We start from the raw sequence: 19,776 nt of genomic DNA on the forward strand, positions 1-19,776 counted from the left end.
GAGCAGGCTGCAGCAATGCAATTGCTTGTTAAAATATCCACACTTGATAAGTAGTAATGTTGTCCCCAGCTGTGGGACTCTCAACACAAGAGAGATATGGACCTGATATGGTCCATAGTGGGGCCACCAAGATGATCAGAAGGCTGAAGGACCTCTCCTATGAAGACAGGCTGAAAGAATTGGGGATTATCAGCCTGGAAAAGAGACTTCGGCAAGACCTTAATGCTGCATTTCAGTGTCTGAAGGGGACCTACAGGAAGGCTGAAGAGGGACTGTCTAGAAGGGCTTGTAGTGATAGAACGAGGGGCAGTGGTTTGACAATGGAGCAGGACATCAGGAGGAAGATCTGCACAATGAGAGTAGTGAAATACTGGAACAGGCTGCCCAGGGATGTGGTTGAGACTCCATCACTGGGGAACATTTGAGATCAGCCTTCATGCAGCCCTGGGCAGCCTGCCGTAGTTGGAGGTGTCCCTGTTGAGTGCAGGGGTTTGGCCAAGATGACCTTTGAGGCTCCCTTCCAACCCAGTGCAATCTGAGTCTTTTTCATCTCCTCTGATTTACTTCCAATCATCTTCTGATGCAGAGCTTTATTTTTCCCAGTGCATTCTCCTAGCGGGAATGGTGATCCTGTGGGAATGGTCTTGGCTTCTCTACAATGATATTTGGTTGTTGTCCAACAGAAATATGTGCAGCAGTTCAGACAGTATGGATTCATTTCCTGCTCTTGAGTTTCCCTCTCCAGAGGAAAGTACACTGAGAGGAGATCTCTTTCCAGTAATATTCACGTCCCAAATGACCATGCATTAATAAGATTATAGCTTTTGGGATGCTGGAAGTGATGTGTTGGCATCTTACCACACAGAGTTATTGTAACTGCCACCCATGTGCAGTAACTGATAAACTTCTCTGTGTAGTGATAGAGGCAACACAATTATAATTGGTCCAACTAATTAAAATAAAATAGGACCCTGTTCATTTCAACAAACAATGCAGTTCCACAAAGAAAAAAGGAAACAGAGTGAAATACTGGAGCTTAAGTAACTGGAATATTTCACTTAATTGGAAGTGGTTTAAGGTATCTTCAGTAAACAGAAGGATGTAGCTGCTTTTTAGGAGCATCATTTATTGTCCATGCTATTTCCATCCATGTGTTCAGTATCTGAAATAACTTTGGTCAGTTCATCAGTGCACAAAAAAGATGACCACAACTCAGTTCTGATTTCATTTCAGTAGCATGTATATATATACACACACACACAAATGTGGGGGGTTTATCCTGTTTCAAGTTATTCTTGGGTTTATTCTTCATTCTCAGTAAGGTTAAACATCAGCACAGTCTGTAGACTGGCTTCAGTGGATTAGGGGAAATACAGCAGATGGGTGGGCAGATGTCATAGCAATATAATTTGGCTTCCCATCTTAATTTGATTGTGGATCACAATATGTGAGTGCCTCCTGGCAAAGCCTTTTGCAGGTATATACTTTTGACCACCAAATCAACCAGACCATGGCACTGAGTGCCACATTCAGTCTTGTCTTAAACACCTCCAGGGATGGTGACTCCACCACCTCCCTGGGCAGCACATTCCCGTGGCTAATTCCCCTTTCCCTGAGGAAGTGCTTCCTGACATCCAACCTCAACCTCCCCTGGTGCAGATTCAGGCCATGCCTTCTTGTTCATAGCTCTGCTGCAGGCACTTATTTCCTGCCCCCCCAAATAAATAAATGGTAAATTCACAGAATCCATCAGGCTGGAAGGGACCCTCCAAGGTCATTTTGTCCAACCCCTCTGCAGTCAGCAGGGAGACCTCTGACTAGAGCAGGTTGCTCAGAGCCTCATCAATAATATTCTGTAAGGGGTTTGTGCTATTTCTCTGTTCAATGCTCTGCTTCCACCACCAAAGCAATAGCTAAATTATTGTTCCCTGCTGTGGAATCTCTGATTCTTTTAATGCACAGCACATTCTGAGCTAAACTTATGGTCTATTAGCATTCAGTCTAATAATTAAGAGGAAGCTGAACAAGAGAAAAAGAAAACAAGACATTCTGCCAACACTTATGTGAGAACAGTTAACAATGTAGAACTCAAAGAAAGATGAGGCACATCACTCTCTGGAATTAGTTGGTCCAAAGAAAAAAAGGCAAAGTTAGGGCTAAAAATTAATACATACTTTTAGCCAAAATGTTCCTTTGAGGTTTTCAGAACTGGTGTAAGCCCCTCTGATTCTCCTCAGTCAGCTCACCATCTTACTGACCAGGCCTTAACAAAGGTGGTCTTCAGTCTGAGGGTGGTGAGACTCTGGAATAGGCTGCCCAAGGAGGTTGTGGATGCCTCCTCCCTTGGGGTGTTCAAGGCCAGGTTGGATGAGGCCTTGAGCAGCCTGGGCTGCTGGAGAGGTGTCCTCATGGCAGGAGGTTTGGAACTAGATGATCTTTAAGGTCCCTTTCAATCTAAACCAATCTATGAATCTCCAGAGGCCCCTTCCTATCCTTACCATTCTGAAAATGATTTGCAGAGGTGAGAACAATGCTGAGTCAAGTGGAAGTGATGCTGGGATGAGTTGATGATTCACATGGCAAAATCCAGGTGTCCAGCCTTAGAGAAGCACACAATATGGACAAAATAGCATTCAGCCTTCTGAAGGGAGCAATCATTTAACAATGCTTAAACAACAGAAGCTTTTCCTAACAATTTTTTTTTGAGCAGCAGATTCATTTCCAGTGAGTGAACTGCACAGAGCTGTACTTCTTATTTTAGGAACATGTTCTGCCTCCAATCTTCAGTTATGGCTCTCAGGGCAGTGCTAAATCTTCTTTGATCAAATCATCTCTGCTTCCTGACAGTTTTGTAGCTTGTTTGGGTTGGTTTGGTTTTGGTGTTTGTATTTTTTGTCTTTCCCTGTGACTCTTAGAGGAGCTGGTTGACATAAGGGGGTTTCCTCAGTGCCCCAGAGCTTTCAAGTCATTTGATCTTCTGTCTCCTTGGTCTGTTCTTGGAACATCTGTTGTCAAAATGACTGGCACAGTATGCTTTAGGAGGATTGAGGGTCTAATCACATCAGGTCTGTTTACCATGATGATAAATACTCCCAGGTCATCTCTGATTAAATTAAGGCAGTTCTTTCTCTCCTCTTTCTGTCATTTTCTAAAGGACTGGATAATTCTAGGAAAGCTGGCAAACAGCACCAGTGCTGATGCTGACAACTTGCTTTTCCATTGTCAGAAGATAAAAATTTAGCAGCAGACCCCTGGTCTTTTTAAATGCTGTTCATCCTGGCACATCTGCTTTTGCTCAGCACCCTAAATACTGTTCAGGTGCCTTTTTTAACAGACAAGATCAAGTGCTGGAGGTGTTTAAGACCAGGCTGGATGAGGCTCTGGCCAGCCTGATCTAGTGTGGGGTGTCCCTGCCCATGGCAGGGGGGTTGGAACTAGATGATCCTTGTGGTCCCTTCCAACCCTGAATGATACTATGATACTATGCTTTCTTTTGCATTAGCATGTACCTTCCAATTTTATGCCAAATTTCTTTAGTTATCTAAATCTTCTTTACTTTGATCAGTATCTCAGGAACATTTCATGCACAGCTAGATAGAGATTTCTAGAATCCTAGAATGGCTCAGGCTGGACGGGACCTCAAAGATCATCTACTCCAACCTCCCTGCCTTGGGCAGGGACACCTCTCAACTTGGTTTAGTTGCCTTAAATATCTCCAGGAAGAAGGCATCCACAACCTCCCTGGGAAACCTATTCCAGAGCCTCACCACCCTTGTACTGAAGAACTTCTTCCTAAGCTCCAGCCTACTCCTGTTCTCCCTCAGCTTCAAACCATTACCCCTTGCCCTGTCTCTAGACACCCTCATAAAAAGTCCCTCTACAGCCTTCCTGTAGGATCCCTTTAGGTATTGGAAGGTAGCTCTAAGGTCCTCCTGGAGTCTTCTCTTCTGCAGTTTGAACAACCCCTTCTCCCTCAGCCTATGGTGAATCCTAGTTTCTTTCCCTCAAACCCAATCAAAAAATCAAATCACCTGCCACTGAAAAACCTTTTACTTGAACTCTCTTATCAGGCTGGTGATAGTTAAGTGTTGGAACACTTTACTGTTGGAAGGGACCTCTGGAAACTGGGTCCAACTCACCTGCCAAAGCAGGTTCACCTAGAGAAGGTCACATGGGAACATGTCCAACCAGGCTTTAAATGTCTCCAGAGATGGAGAAAGCTTGTTGAAATGTACTCCATTCAAGCAGCACATCTGTGCCATGCCCCATTGCCCTCTTGAGACATAGAATCATAGAATTGCTAGGGTTGGAAGGGACCTCAAGGATCATCCAGTTCCAACCCTCTGCCATGGGCAGGGACACCTCACACTACAGCAGGTTGCCCAGAGCCCCATCTAGCCTGGCCTTAAAAACCTCCAGGGATGAGGTTTTTACCACCTTCCTGGACAACCTGTTCCAGTGTCTCACCACCCTCATGGGGAAGAACTTCTTCCTAGCATCCAATCTGAATCTACCTATTTCTAGTTTTGCTCCATCCCTCCTAGTCCTGTCACTGCCTGGCACCCTAAAAAGTCCCTCCCCAGCTTTCTTGTAGGCCCCCTTCAGACACTGTAAGGCTACAATAAGGTCTTCTCAGAGCCTTCTCTTCTCCAGACTGAAGAGCCCCAACTCTCTCAGTCTGACCCCACTTTCCTCTCCTTTGGTGCAGGAACATGGACAAAGAACTTCTGGTTTACCCTGTACTGCTAACCTAGGAATCCTTTCCTTCTGGAGGTTCTGTGGGGGTGTATTCTTCTCTGCAAGGAACCAGCTTAGGTTTGCCCCTTCTCCTAGTGAGCATTTGGCAATTGCAGCAGGGAGTCTGCATTCTTCTGTCTAAGAACTGCCATGTCAACATTAGTAATCCTATTTATTTATTACTTTCCCCAACATCCAACTCTTTTCTTGAAATATTTATTGGGAGAGTCTGGAATTATTAATGAGCATACCATCTTCTCAGTTTTGACTCCAAGATGCTCAGAGAATGCAGGGAACGTTCTGTCCTCGCTTGGACTGTGTAGGCTGGAAGTCCTGAAGAGCTTATCTGTCATTAACAGTACAGAAGATAGGCAATGGAAATGGCTTTGGACAAACTGTCCTAAGTATTTATGATTCAAAAAATATGCTAACACCATTGGTGGGAGCAGCTTTATGTCAGTGTCTGTTTATAGAGTGATAGAATCATAGAGTTGTTGGAGTTAGAAAAGACCTTCAAGATCATCGAGTTCCAACCCCCTTGCCATTTCCACTAGACCAGGTTGCTCAAGGCCTCATGAGTGCTTCCATTATACTACAGCTAGCTGAAGCATAGAGAAGCCTCCTGTGGGCATTCTCTGCTGTGTTCTCTTTCTTCCTGGTCCTCACGTGGTCTGTTTTGGGACAAGTAACTGATATTTAGTTCAGTGAGTCCAGATGCCTTTGGGATGGCATTTTTTGCTAAGAAAGATTCTGTGGTGTCCTGTTTAGACTTCATCATTTACAGATCAACAACATGAGGTTGGAAAGGACCCTCGAAAGTCATCTTGTCACTTTGCTTTGCTCTAGTGAGACCTCACCTGCAGGGCTGTGTCCAGCTCTGGGGGGCTCCAAAAAAATAAGAGACATGGACCTGCTGGAGTGGGTCCAGAGGAGGCCACCACAATGATCAGAGTGCTGGAGAACCTCTTCTGTGAAAATAGGCTGACAGAGTTGGGACTGCTCAGCCTGGAGAAGAGAAGGCTCCAGGGAGACCTTAGAGCTGCATTTCCATATCTGAAGGGGACCTACAGGAAGGCTGGGGAGGGACTACTTAGAAGGGTCTGTGGTCATAGAATGAGGGGCAATGGTTCAAAACTAGAGCAGGGAAGATTTAGGTTGGACATCAGGAGGAAGTTCTGCACAATGAGAGCAATGAAATATTGGAACAGGTTGCCCAGGGATGTGGTTGAGGCCCCATCTCTGCAGACATTCAAGATCAGGCTTGATGTGTGCCTGGGCAGCCTGATCTAGTTGGAGGTGTCCCTGTTGAGTGCAGAGAGGGTTGGACAAGATGACATTTGAGGGTCCCTTCCAATCCAATGCAATCTATACAAACAAACAAAACCATCACCAAAACCCCCAATACAACAAAATAAAACCTCACCCAAATCTCTGTTACATGTGCCAGTGATAGCAGTGATATGCAACGCACAATTTTCCAGTGTCACACCGGGTGAACAGACATAGAATCATAGAATAGAATCATAGAATCAATAAGGTTGGAAAAGACTTCAAAGATCATCAAGTCCAACCTTTCACCCAAGACCTCATGACTACTAGACCATGGCACCAAGTGCCTTGTACAATCCCCTCTTGAACACCTCCAGGGACGGTGACTCCACCACCTCCCTGGGCAGCACATTCCAATGGCTAACAGATCTCTCTGGGAAGAACTTTCTCCTCACCTCCAGCCTAAACTTTCCCTGGTGCAGCCTGAGACTGTGTCCTCTTGTTCTGGTGCTGGTTGCCTGGGAGAAGAGACCAACCCCCTCCTGGCTACAACCACCCTTCAGGTAGTTGTAGACATTGCAATAAGGTCTCCCCTGAGCCTACTCTTGTCCAGGCGAAACAATCCCAGCTCCCTCAGCCTCTCCTCACAGGGCTATGCTCGAGACCTCTCCCCAGCCTCGTTGTCCTTCTCTGGACACATTCAAGAGTCTCATTTACCACCTTCCCCTGGAGCAGCTCCCACTGATGCCGTGTCACTAACCGCTTTCCTTCTCTCTCTCTCTCTCTGTTTTCAGAGGCAACAATTTTAAGCTATGACGGGAGCATGTTCATGAAAATCCAGCTGCCCGTGGTGATGCACACTGAGGCTGAAGATGTCTCTTTAAGGTTCAGGTCTCAACGAGCTTATGGCATTTTAATGGCCACCACCTCTAGGGAATCTGCAGACACCCTTCGCTTGGAGCTGGACGCAGGCCGAGTCAAACTGACGGTCAACCTAGGTAACAAACTCTTCCTCCAAGAAAATTAACATTTCAATTCTTTTTTTGTTTTTACCCCTTTGCATTTTCCTTTTGTTGGTTTTTTTTTCCTTCTTTTTTTTTTCTTCTTCTTTATTTTTATTGCTTGCAAACATTTCCAAAGCAGCCTGTTTTAACACCCACAGTAAACTGAACCGTGCTATCAACACCTGCCAATGCAACATTTTGCCTATGTCCCTCCACCAACCCATCCCCACCTTTAGACTTTGCTTTTATTTTGCCTTTTTTTGTTTTGTTTTGTTTTGTATAGCCTTCCCATCGACCCATCACGATACTTTTTGTACTCTTGTGTGCTCTAAAAAGAGAAGACTAATTCATCAGTGGGATTGTTTGTGTTGTTTGGTTTTAAGTTGTTTTTTTTTTCTGGAGGGGGTGTGCTAAATTCTTCTTCTTCGTAATGAAGGTTGGGTTTACCCTCCAGAAATGCTTCCCAGCAGCAATTCCCCCACCTCAGATACCTTGAGCAGAAAGGACGTGGGATGTAGGTCAGCTGGGTTTTACCTCCGCCAATTAGCGTACTGCATGCGAACGTTATCAAAGGATTCCTGGTTTTACCGCTGCAGGACAATTCCCACTGATGGATTCCTTGGTCTCCTCTTTTTAGGTGTCATAAACCTTGTTGTTAAATCCATCTTCCTCTGTTTTGTTTTTTTTTTTTTTGAAGCAATTCTGTAGTGGTATTCTTTTGGTAGTGTCGAACGATAACACAACCCTTCAATGCCCAAAGACTGCGGCCCTCAGCAAACAGCCGTGTGAACACAGGAGGCACAAACCCTTTTACAGAAAAAAACACCCCTCAGCCTTAACCCCTTCCCCCCACCCCCCTCCAAAAAATGGTTTGAAATATGATGAACAAAATGTTAGGTTCTGGTTTTTAGGTGAAAGAAACAAAGTGAATAAATGAAAGCGAAGGGGGGGGAAAAAGGAAATCGAGGAAAGCGCTTCTGCTGTGCTCGTGAATAAATCCCTGTCAGGAGCTGCAAGAAGAGCACAGCAGCGCACTTAGGGAAATGCACACTCCTGTTTTTAAGGGGCATTCAGTATTTTCTCGTCTTCATGACAGGTAAAATGAATTCCAGAAAGCATGGGGCCGGGGAAGAGTGGGAGGAGTGGGCAAAGAAAATAAGCACATAGCCCTGCGCTTCCTAAAAGCGTTGCTCACTCAAACCGCCTTCCTGCTGGTTAGCTTACGGCAGGGAGAGGGAGAAGCCAGCGGCTTTCCTTCTCTCCTTTTCTCCTACAGTCCCCTCTAGTGCTGAGCTGGGGTTGCTGCAGGCTGCAGCCCCCGCCCCAACCCTAGCCTGGCTGCTTTCTGTGAAAGGGAATGTGCGGCTGCTGCTGCTCCCTGGCTGTTTGCAACCACTTTTCTGATGCGGTTGACGACACATGGCAAACTCAGCTATATGGAAACAAAATCTAGGTTCGATGGTATATATGTTCCTCAAAGGTGGCACCCAGGAGTGGCTGGCCAAGTAGTTCCTACACAGCAGCAAATGCAGGTAGCCCTGCAGAGCAGCCTGCTGCGCATCAGGGCGTTCTCTCCATGCGCGAAACGCCGCCCTCCGACAGTTTTTGCCCACTTCTGTAGTTCAGGAAAGAAAAGAAATCCGTGCCCTAGCAGTAGTCATTTTTTCCTCCAACAGCCTTCCTGTTTTGTTTTGTTTGTTTTATTGTTTGTTTTGGGTGGTGTGTCGTTCCGGCCCCCCCCCCCCCCCCCCCCCCCCCCCGCCTTCCCCCCGGCCCCCCTTTACCTTTCTTTTGTTTTTCTCTTATTTTTTCTCCTCTTTTTTTTTTTTTTTCTTTGTGTTTACCATTATTTCTTCTTTCATTCCCCCCTTTTATTCCTTTTTCTTTTTTTTTTTCTTTTCTTTTTCCTTTTTTCTTTTTTTTTTGTCTCCTTTTTTTCATTATTTTTGTTGTTTCCTTTTTCCTTGTTCTCCTTGTTCCCCTTTTCCCTTTTTTCTTTCCCCTATTCCTCCTTCCTTTTCTCTGTGCCCTCCTTCCTTTTCTCTCTGCCCCCTTTCCTTTTCTCTCTGCCCCCTTTCCTTTTCTCTCTGCCTCCTTTCCTTTTCTCTCCTGCCCCCCTTTCCTTTTCTCTCTGCCCCCTTTCCTTTTCTCTCTGCCTCCTTTCCTTTTCTCTCTGCCCCCTTTTCTTTTCTCTCTGCCCTCCTTCCTTTTCTCTCTGCCCCCTTTCCTTTTCTCTCCTGCCCCCCTTTCCTTTTCTCTCTGCCCCCTTTTCTTTTCTCTCTGCCCTCCTTCCTTTTCTCTCTGCCTCCTTTCCTTTTCTCTCTGCCCCCTTTTCTTTTCTCTCTGCCCTCCTTCCTTTTCTCTCTGCCCCCTTTCCTTTTCTCTCTGTTTCTCATTTTTCTTTCTTCCTTCTCTCTTTCCTTCTTTTTTCTTTCCTCCTCTTACTACTTCCTCCTTTTTTATTTTCTCCTTCCTCTTTTTGCTGCTGCTGTTTTGTTTTTCCAGTCAGGGAAGCCTCTGAACACAATTCTCTAACGATCAGTGTCTCCCAACCTGCCATTATTTTATTCCTATTAGTGTAGCATTATCCGTAGTCACTGCTCATTCCTGAAGTGTGCACCTGAAGAAAAAAAACATCACCCCAGCACCCCCCTGTTTATAAGCCTGGGTAATGAGCTTTCTGTTTCACTACTCACAATTCGGAGATGAGCCTTTGAGGTATACTATCCACAAGTGGTCCAAGGTGTCTGCCTGAGGCTTGGCTTGCTCTATGACCCATTGTGACGGAGCACTTTCTAATTGCATTGAGAGAAATTACCTGTTCTTTCACAGATGGGGAGAAAGCTGCAGCCTGCCTCAGTTAAGCATCTTTGACATTTAAATCCTGATTGGTTTATTTGAGACCTATCTTTATTTTTTTTCCCCACCCCCACCCCACTTAGATTTGTCACCATGTAGCTTTGTTTGAAATTGGCCATTTTTTTTACCCTACTTGTCGTTTCTATTTATAATTCAAGATTTCTGGCAGTAGATCTGGGTTCTAACAGTATGTAAAGACTGATGACATGGAGTGGCCATATTTGCATGTGTCTGTCCCCAGAAGGGTGGACTGTGATTTTATTGGATGTCTGCAGCTATTACCTTGAAGGATAAATTTTCATTTTTCATCTATTCTTCCCCATCTAGACTGTATCAGGATTAACTGTAATTCCAGTAAGTGCCTATTCCAACTTTTTAAAATGTTATTCCATCATTATAAAATATGCAAAATTTAGATTAAAAAAAAAGAAAGAAAGAAAGTAAGAAAGAAAGAATATTATTGTGGTCAGCTTGCAAGCACTTGATAATTTAGTAATGAAATGTGATGATTAATTATCATTGTGTAAAAAGTCATCATATGCCCTAGTGTGGAGTGAGGAGGGGGGGTTGGGTGTTTATTTTTCTCCTTTGGTCCTTTCCATAGGAAATTATTCTCCAGGTTGTAAACATACATAAAGGAAATGATGCCTGTAGTACTGTGTTGTTCCAGACAGGCTAAAATCTTTACAGGAGCCGTAAAATTTGTGAACCAGCATTTCCCATCCTTCCCTCTGTCGCTTCCTTCTAGCTTTCTTGATGGGTTTTGCAATAGAATTGCCCACAGTACAAGAATTTCTGTTTTATAACCCTCCTAGACAATTAAAGTGTGTTCACTGGCTGCTCCTAACACAATTGGTGATGCTAAATCTTCGTTTTCTGGAAATTACCATAGGGGCATTATTAAGCCTGAGAATCACCCTATTTCTATGATGATTTTTTACACTCTAATCATGTGAAATAAAAAGAATAATAAAAAAAACACCACCAGAAAAACCTTAAATTGAACAATTTTTCTCTGTGATATGCATGTTTATGAAACAGAGGGAAACATTTGCCTGATGAATGGACTAGATTTTAACTTCTCTGATATTATTTGGATTAAGAGGCTATGTTCTGAAAGGAGGAAAAAAAGGACTGTGATTTTATTTTGAGTCTATGGAATTCCTGAATGGTGTCAACAAAGTTACTGATAGTAAGTATGGTAGATTTGAGATTTGGGTTGGTTGGTTTGGGTTTCTTGTAATCTTTTCCTTCCTAACAGGTTTCACAAGCCAGCTTTATGAATACAGAAACAAAGCTCAACAACAAACTGCCTAGGTTGAATTTGTAGCTGATATGAGTTTCCCAAAAGACCTTAACATAACACCCCATAATAATTTTATACTCTTTAAAGAAAAATAGGGACTGCAGTTATTTCCAACACATCATCTGCTAATATGTATTTTTTTCCCACAATTAATAACTTTACAAGACATAAATAGAGCACCTGTGGTTAAAAAAGCAAGGTATTCTTCGGGCAAGATTTTAACCCAAACCATCCTTCAACCCAAACCATCCTTTAGCCCAAACCATCCTTTAGCCCAAACCATCCTTTAACCCAAACCATCCTTAAACCCAAACCATCATTTAGCCCAAACCATCCTTAAACCCAAACCATCCTTAAAACCCAAACCATCCTTAAACCCCAAACCATCCTTAAACCCAAACCATCCTTAAACCCCAAACCATCCTTAAACCCAAACCATCCTTCAACCCAAACCATCCTTCAACCCAAACCATCCTTCAACCCAAACCATCCTTAAACCCAAGCCATCCTTTAACCCAAACCATCCTTTAACCCAAACCATCCTTAAACCCCAAACCATCCTTAAACCCCAAACCATCCTTAAACCCAAGCCACCCTTTAACCCAAACCATCCTTTAACCCAAACCATCCTTAAACCCAGACAGACCTTTCAGTGCAGTAAAGGAAATGCTTGGATGTACCAAGGCATCGAGATAGCTTCCTCACATTTAAAAAGAGGAATAAAAGAGATATAAAACTGTCCAATTATAAACCCAAATCTTTCCATCATCCATTGACAAAATGTTGAAGCTCATGAAAAGTCCCAGAAAGATTTTGTTGGTCTGTTACAGGACACTGGGTTTACTTTGTCCTCTTTTGTTTTGCTCCTGGCAAAATCCCAATTATAAAAGACAAACAACTTCCTCTGAGGAGTAATGTCCCCAGTTTACCTAGTGCTGCTAAATTCCTTCTTCCTTTAGAAAAGCCAGATTAGGATTTCTTTTTTCTTAACTTCCTTGCACAATTGGAAAATTGCCCCTGAAAATCACTAACACAGAAACAAAAGAAACACACAAAAAATCACTAATAAAGCCACAAAGCAGCAGGTGTGGTGACTTTGGTTTAGTTTTCATCTTGGGTGTTATAAAACCCAATTAAAATGATTTCCAGCTTCCATTTTATAAGCAAGTTTTGGATCAAAAGAGAACCTGCAAATCATAGAATTGTTAGGGTTGGAAGGGACCTCAAGGATCATCCAATTCCAACCCCCCTGCCATGGCCAGGGACACCTCACACTAGAGCAGGTTGCTCACAGCCACATCCAGCCTGGCCTTAAATACCTCCAGGGATGAGGCTTCCACCACCTCCCTGGGCAACCTGTGCCAGTGTCTCACCACCCTCATGGGGAAGAACTTCCTAACATCCCATCTGAATCAACTCATTTCTATTTTTTTCCCATTCCCCCCAGTCCTATCACTCCCTGACATGCTAAAAAGTCCCTCCCCAGCTTTCTTGTAGCCCCCTTAAGAAACTGGAAGGCCACAATAAGGTCTCCTTGGAGCCTTCTCTATACAGAGTAAGTAATAAGCCTCCAAGTAGAGGACTGCAAACAGGAGAAATGCATGTGCTGAACTGAATTAGTTCTTCTTGGTCTCATGCAGGAGCAGCCTAATAATTGTATAAAATCTCTTTGCTATCAAATACTCATCTCTTTTCTTTGCAGTTCTGTAGTCCTTTCTGTTGTTGTTGCTAGAAATGAACTTTTATGATTAGCTCCATCTCCCCTTGGTGCTTGGGTTCAGAACAGGGGTTTGTGGGCTTTTGGTATGGTAAGTACTGCATTGCCTTCCTAGCAGCACAACCAGGTAACATTTCACGAGCCATTTCTGTGTTGTAACCCTCAGATTGCAGTAAATTGTTGCTCTGAAGCAGTCCTTTAGAAAATGTTTCCTTCTGGGTTTTGGTGGAAGACAAACAATCCTTTTTTGTCCTCGTTTTGAGCCATGAGCTGCCCAGGGCAAAAGGACAGAAAGATATTTTAACCCCAAGGGAGTAAACCAACCAAACAAAAAACCCACTCATAAAGAATTGGAGGTTAAATATGGATGCTATTGACAAATATATATACAGAAATACAACAGGTATTGAGGGAAACAGAATATACACACAAATTAAGCCCAGTTCTCCACCTGGGCCCAAAAGCTCCCTCCACCACTCATCCTCAGCAGGACCACAAGCAAGCCCCCCTGGGGGACCATTTGGCCCCTTGTACTCTCTGGTACTTCTGGAGGACTTTTCTTTGTGATGGAACATTTAGTCCTTAACCTGTAACACTTTTCAAAGCAACAGCATCCTGAAGTTGAATCTTAATTTGTTCAATATTACAGTTCAGTGCCTGCGTTTTTGGGTCTACTGGGAGCTTGGATGTATATCAATCCTGATTTTATGTGGGTAGAAGTAAATCTGGGTTCTATCTTTGAGAGACTTCTTTCAGATTTTCCTCTTTCTGTTGCTTAGAAATGAATAATCTTAATATCATTTCACTGTTGGGACTGAAATAATATTTATTATAGCTGGGCTAGTAAGAGAAATTAGGTCAGGATGCAACTATCCAGCTTGAGTTTGGAGAGGCAGCATTAAAACAACATTAAATTATCAGAGTTTGGAGAGACAGCATTAAAACAACATTAAATTATCAGAGTTTGGGAAGACAGCATTAAAACAACATTAAATGATCAGAGTTTGGAGAGACAGCATTAAAACAGAGCAAACATGAACAAAAATCAGTGTTTTCCTTGGAAGAGGAAAAGGAAAATATGAATTGAAGCACTTTATTTCCTACAATCTAGTCAACAAATATTGCTTCTCCTCCTCCTCCCATTTTCCCTTGAGGGCAACCTGAAACCTACCTTCTGCTCACTGCAGCTCAAATGACCAACTGTTGGCTGGTCAGAGCTGAGGTTTTGGTATCAACCCTTGGTTGTGCACTCACCTTCAGGCAATGTCCTGTTTGCAGAAGAGGTGGCATTTTGTGGTCTTCCTTCTTTGCTACAGACTTTGTTAAACCTTCAAAGCATTAACCAGATGCTAGGATGGGTGGCATTTCCCCCTGTTATTTCTCAGAGGCAGAATTATTATGGCAGATCAACAACAAGAGGTTTTGACTGACTTGTGAACAAATAAATGTGCTCTATTTCCATACTTTTTGTGGCTGCAATGTTAAGAGTTGCTATCTCAACTTCATTAAAATCCTCTTTTTGTTCTCTCTCTCTCTCTCTTTCCCTCCCCCCCCCCCCCCCCCCCCCCCCGCCCAGTTATAATGCCAGCATGTGAACATTTTAAAGTGCCTGTAGCTCTAAAGGCTTCTGGCTTTTATATGCAATATGCTTCACAGGGTGTTAGGGGTTGGAAGAGACCTCTGGAGGTCTTCAAGTCCAAACCCCCTGCCAGAGCAGGACCATAGTATTTGGCACAGATTACACAGGAGCGCATCCAGATGGGTCTCTGGAGAAGGAGACTCCACAACCTCTCTGGGCAGCCTGCTCCAGTGCTCTGTGACCCTCACAGAGTTCCTCCACATGTTGAGGTGGAACCTCCTGTGCTGTAGTTCCCATCCATCACCCCTTGTCCTATCACAGGGCACAAGTGGGCACAGGCTGTCTGTCCCTTTCTTCCTGACCCCCAGCCCTCAGGTATTTATAGACATTTATTAGATCCCCTCTCAGTCTTCTCCCCACTAGATTAAACAGCCCCAGGTCTTCCAGCCTCTGCTCATAAGGCTCCAGTCCCTTCATTATCCTTGTAGCTCTCTGTTGCACTCTCTCCAGCATATCCCTGTCCCTCTTGAACTGGGGAGCCCAGAACTGGATGCAATATTCCAGGTAGGGCCTCACTAGGGCACTCAGTTCTTTTTTGTTGTTGTTGTTCAAAAGCATGTGCAGGTTTAGGTGTTGTTTTCATCTCCTGTGTGATTGATTTGTTTGTTTGTTTGGCATTTCTTGCATTGCTATCTGCATTTTGTATGAGTCAGCAGAGTAGAACTAGAGGATTTATTAGATAAAAATGATAGTGTTAACTGGTTGCATTTAACTGCTTCCAAAATAGGAACAGTTCAGTGAGCTTTGAGGCTTTTCTGTTTGTCCTTCCACTGGAGTGCCCCTTCACTTGTATTTGCCTGTACCCCTCTTCTTGTGCTTACCAAGTTCTATCATCTGTTCTCTGTATTCTTTCTTTTCCCCTCTCATTATATTTTCTCACTCCATTTAAATTCTCTGCTTTGTTTTCTCTCCACCCCCCCCAATAATCCTTAATCTCTTCTTGTTCTGTGCATCCTTTTAAACCTTTGCTCTTCTGCAGCTGTGCACATTGCAGCTGCTGAAATTGAATTATTCTGTTTGAAATATGTAACGTCTGCCTCTGAAGCTTTTTTGGTCTCCTGTCAAGGCAAAAATCCTACAACTTGATCCTACAACCCCAGACCATGGCAATGAGCTATGCCAGGTCATTGGTAAATAAGAGGAGAATTATATCTGTTGAAGAACCAATGTCAGTGTTTAGTTACAGTCTATTTGCAGTTTGCACATAGATTTTAAGCAGCAGCAAAGCTTAAAGAAAGACCTTTTGGAAAGCTACTGCTTGTTTAAAATGCATTTTGTTGCAAGTCCAGAGTTTTCAGCTATGCTTGTAAGGATATTGTGAAATCTACTGTGCTGACCAAATCACTTAACATCTTTCCATGGATTAGGTTCTCACTGCCTGGTGAAAAGAATTGTTAGGCTATATTATTTGCTTCTTTGCTTGCTGTTGTTTGTCATAGAAAATCATAGAATTGTTAGGGTTAGAAGGGATCTCAAGGATCATCCAGTTCCAGCCCCTCTGCCATGGGCAGGGACACCTCACACTACAGCAGGTTGCTCACAGCCACACCCAGCCTGGCCTTGGAAACCTCTAGGGATGAGGCTTCCACCACCTCCCTGGGCAACCTGTGCCAGTGTCTCACCCTCGTGGGGAAGAACTTCTTCCTAACATCCAATCTGAATCTACCCATTTCTAGTTTTTTCCAGTTCCCCCAGTCCTATCACTCCCGGACACTCTAAAAGGACCCTCCCCAGCTTTCTTGTAGCCCCTTTCAGATACTAAAAGGCCACGACACAGTCTCCTCAGAGCCTTCTCTTCTTCAGACTGAACAGCCCCAACTCTCTCAGTCTGTCCTCATAGGAGAGGAGCTCCAGCCCTCTGATCATCCTTGTGGCCCTTCTCTGGGCACACTCCATCATGTCCAGATCCCTCCTGTAATAGGCCCTCCAGAATTGGATGAAGTACTCCAGGTTGGGTCTCACCAGAGTGGAGTAGAGGGGGAGAATCACCTCCCTTGACCTGCAAGGAGGAGGAAGTTCTTCACCATGAGAGTGGTGAAGCCCTGGAATGGGTTGTCCAGGGAGGTGGTTGAGGCACCGTCCCTGGAGGTGTTTAAGCCCAGGCTGGATGGGGCTCTGGGCAGCCTGATGTAGTGTGGGGTGTCCCTGCCCAAGGCAGGGGGGTTGGAACTAGATGATCCTTGTGGTCCCTTCCAACCCTGACTGATACTATGATACTACTATGAAAATCATCAAAATTATGCATTATTGTACCTTCCCCCCCCTTCCCCCCCCCCCCAAATGTAAGATTTTTGTTTGGCCTTTTTTCTTACACAGTGCTTGTGAACTGTGTTGAGGTAGTTTTGATCTTTTTTTCCTCATTCAGTCTGTCTGACAGCCTGCTAAAAATATGTAAAAAGAGCTTTAGCACCAGAGAGGACATAACAGCAAATCAGCAGGGTGCTTTCACTGCAGGTTCAGTCAGGGACTCCCCTCTGGGGTGCAAAGTTTGAAATAATTATAAGTAATTCTTTTGGCGCTTTGGTTACACTTTGCAGATCTAGAGAGTGAGGTCATTGAAGTCCTTCTCACTCAGGAATATCACTTTCAAGATCCCTTTTCATGTGATTTCCTGAAAAAAAACAATCTGCTGCTGTGCAAGAAAGCAGAAAACAACTCTGGCCCTTTTCAATCAAGTTCTGATTATAATCTGCTAGTTGCTAATAGAAACCATCATTTGAATCTAATCAAAGGAAACAGGTTGAAAGACACAGGGTGAAAAAAAAACCCAAACTGCTTCTTTATCAGAGCCTTTCACTGGAGTACTTAGTCCTGAAGCTGCTCACATGCTTTCCTGTATCTTGTTTCAGGCACTCTGTTTTGAGGTGAGATTGAAAAGAGGAAACAAACAAACAAAAAGGTTCAGGTTTGAAAGCAAAACAACCTGCATTAAGCATAATCAAAAGGACTAAAGGTTAGCCCATAATTTAGTCTGTACAGCCACAGAAGCCAATCAGGAGACATCCTTCTGATTCCTCATTCTCTGTTAAACACAGGGTGAGAAGAAGTGATGCTGCACAGGCGATGCCATGGAGGCTCATCAGATTAATCCTTACTGGAGGTGTGATGGCAGAGTCACTCACCTCTTCCTGCAGCCTTCTTGCCTTCCTGCTCTGGAGAACAGTCATAGCTATTTCCCTTCATTTGCTCACCTGCTTCTGCTCCTTGGTAGTACCTAGGGCAAGAGCCAGGATTTGGCTGTTTGAATGCAAAGTCATAAACATGCAGCAGGAATCTCGCAGGTGATGATAGATGTTCACACTCCAAAGTATTTCTGAGAAAGTCATCTCTGCGCCTGCTTGGTGGGAGTGGCTGAACTGAGAATGCAAAGGGAGCCAACAAGGGCCACTGCTGATCCCATTTTGAATGCTCATGATCCCATTCTTTGGGGCTTGTGCTGCAGGATTTGATCTGACTCTTAAAATCAATGGGTTTGACTAAGAAAAGTGTCCCATGAAGGAAATGGTTGATGTTAACATGCTGCAGTTTTCTGAGCACCTGCTGGAGGATAAAGCAGGAGATAGGGGAGGCAAGAATGGTGAGGAGACAACAGAGTGGACTTGTGCTGTTCCAAAGTGAATTCATCTGGCCTGCATCTAAGCAAGAAGAGATAGGTGTTATTTACAGGAAGGCAGAAACATCACTTCTGGAGGTGTGAAATGCTTAATGTGTCAGTTAAGGAAGTGATATTTCAGACAACTGAAGGGAAACATTTGGAAAGGTTTTTTGGGTGCATGCTCTCATCTTCATTCTGTAGCTCCCCACTGTTTTCCTTCTCTCCTGTAGCTGCCTTATCAAACAAGCTGTGAGCTGAACCTCAGAAATATTTGATCACAAAATTATTTGGGCTGGAAGGGACCTCCTAAGGTCATCTAGTGCAACCCCCTCGATATCTGAGGCCCTGTTTGAGGGAGTTTCGAGCTTGAGGAAAAGCCAATGAGTGTCCAGAAGAGGGGATGCTGTGCCTTTTTGACTGCATCTATGAGCTCACAACTGTTTGCAGTTCTTTTTTGTGTTGTGGCTTTTGGGGAAATTTCCTGTTGATGTAGTTTGGCTTGAGAGAGGATTTTGAAAAGGCAACAATGGAAGTGTATTGGACTTTGACTATTGAGTGTATTTGACTATGAAGTCTGAGCTCTCTTAATGGGGGATTGAAAAAACAATCAAGGCTTGTGATAAACTGATTTCTCAGCTAAAATTTATGCCACAGAAATCTTGCATGGAAATATTCAAGTTATCGAAAAGGCAGCTATTTTTACCCCTTATCCAGTTATATTTGTTAAGAGAAAAGAAATAAACCAAGAAACTTCAGCTACTGTAGGACATGAGAGAATTGGATCCAACTAGCCAGTGATAAAGAATTGCACACAGGTCATTTTTCAATGCCCTGTGTATTTCAGGTCTAAGCCTAACTGGAGCATGGGAGAGAATTATCATATTAACATAGCAAACAAAAGCTTGAACCTTAATTAAAATGAAAACAAGTGCTTTAGACTTGCTGGATGACCATTTAAGGCTCTATCATCATTTGTTTTCTCCCTGCTGGCAAAGCTTTTTCAAGGTCAGCTGCTAGGGTTTGAAGGCTTCACTCTATCAGTACTTAACTTCCAGCCTACATGAAGGACAGCAATAAAATTTATTTCTCTGCCTGCATTCTGTTTGCTGCTTTAAAAAGTCCTCATCTGTGTTTACTTTTTTTCTTAGCTAGCAGAGGGGAAAATTGCCATTAGTCTTCTGGCAGGCTTTCAATGAAATATCATTTCAAGTTCTCTTACTAGAAAACAGATGTTTTTCTTTGTGTGTGTGTGTGAAATGCTTCTTTCCTTTCTTTGCATGCTTTTCATCCATCTTATTTTTATCTGTTTCAGTCACACACCCTCCTTATGGTACTTCAAATATAGAACTGGCTGAATGGGGGCCTCAGGAATCAGATCTCTAATAGTAGTATGTCTGAGGCTTTCTCAAGGTGCAGTGGTGTGCTCTGCAATAGCCAAACTCAGGGAGGGGGAAAAAAGCAGCAGTAAAAGCTTAAACACAGGCTCATTGAAATGAATGTCAGAATTTATGCAATTAGGATAATTGCCCTAATTGGTGTGGGGGAAACAAAATAGCATCAGGTTAAAGTTCAGATAAAGGCTTGTTGGGTTTTTTTTTAGCAATATCACATAAATGATTTCAGACACCACTTTAAGCTTGCTGAAGAATA

At 43.6% G+C, this 19,776-nt stretch overlaps 1 protein-coding gene across 1 annotated transcript in view; it reads left to right on the forward strand.

Annotated features, from left to right (window-relative positions):
• The window catches only part of NRXN1 (neurexin 1), an 814,281-nt gene that overhangs the window by 337,679 nt on the left and 456,826 nt on the right, over positions 1–19,776 (forward strand). The window contains 2 exon segments of the mRNA XM_068153449.1: positions 6,801–7,004; positions 10,197–10,223. Of these exon segments, the coding sequence (XP_068009550.1) occupies positions 6,801–7,004; positions 10,197–10,223 (231 nt within the window).

This window comes from Melanerpes formicivorus, unplaced genomic scaffold (genome assembly GCF_026170545.1).
Source record: "Melanerpes formicivorus ecotype bairdi unplaced genomic scaffold, bMelFor1.0.p_v2 SCAF_26, whole genome shotgun sequence".
Taxonomy (NCBI): Eukaryota; Metazoa; Chordata; class Aves; order Piciformes; family Picidae; genus Melanerpes; species Melanerpes formicivorus.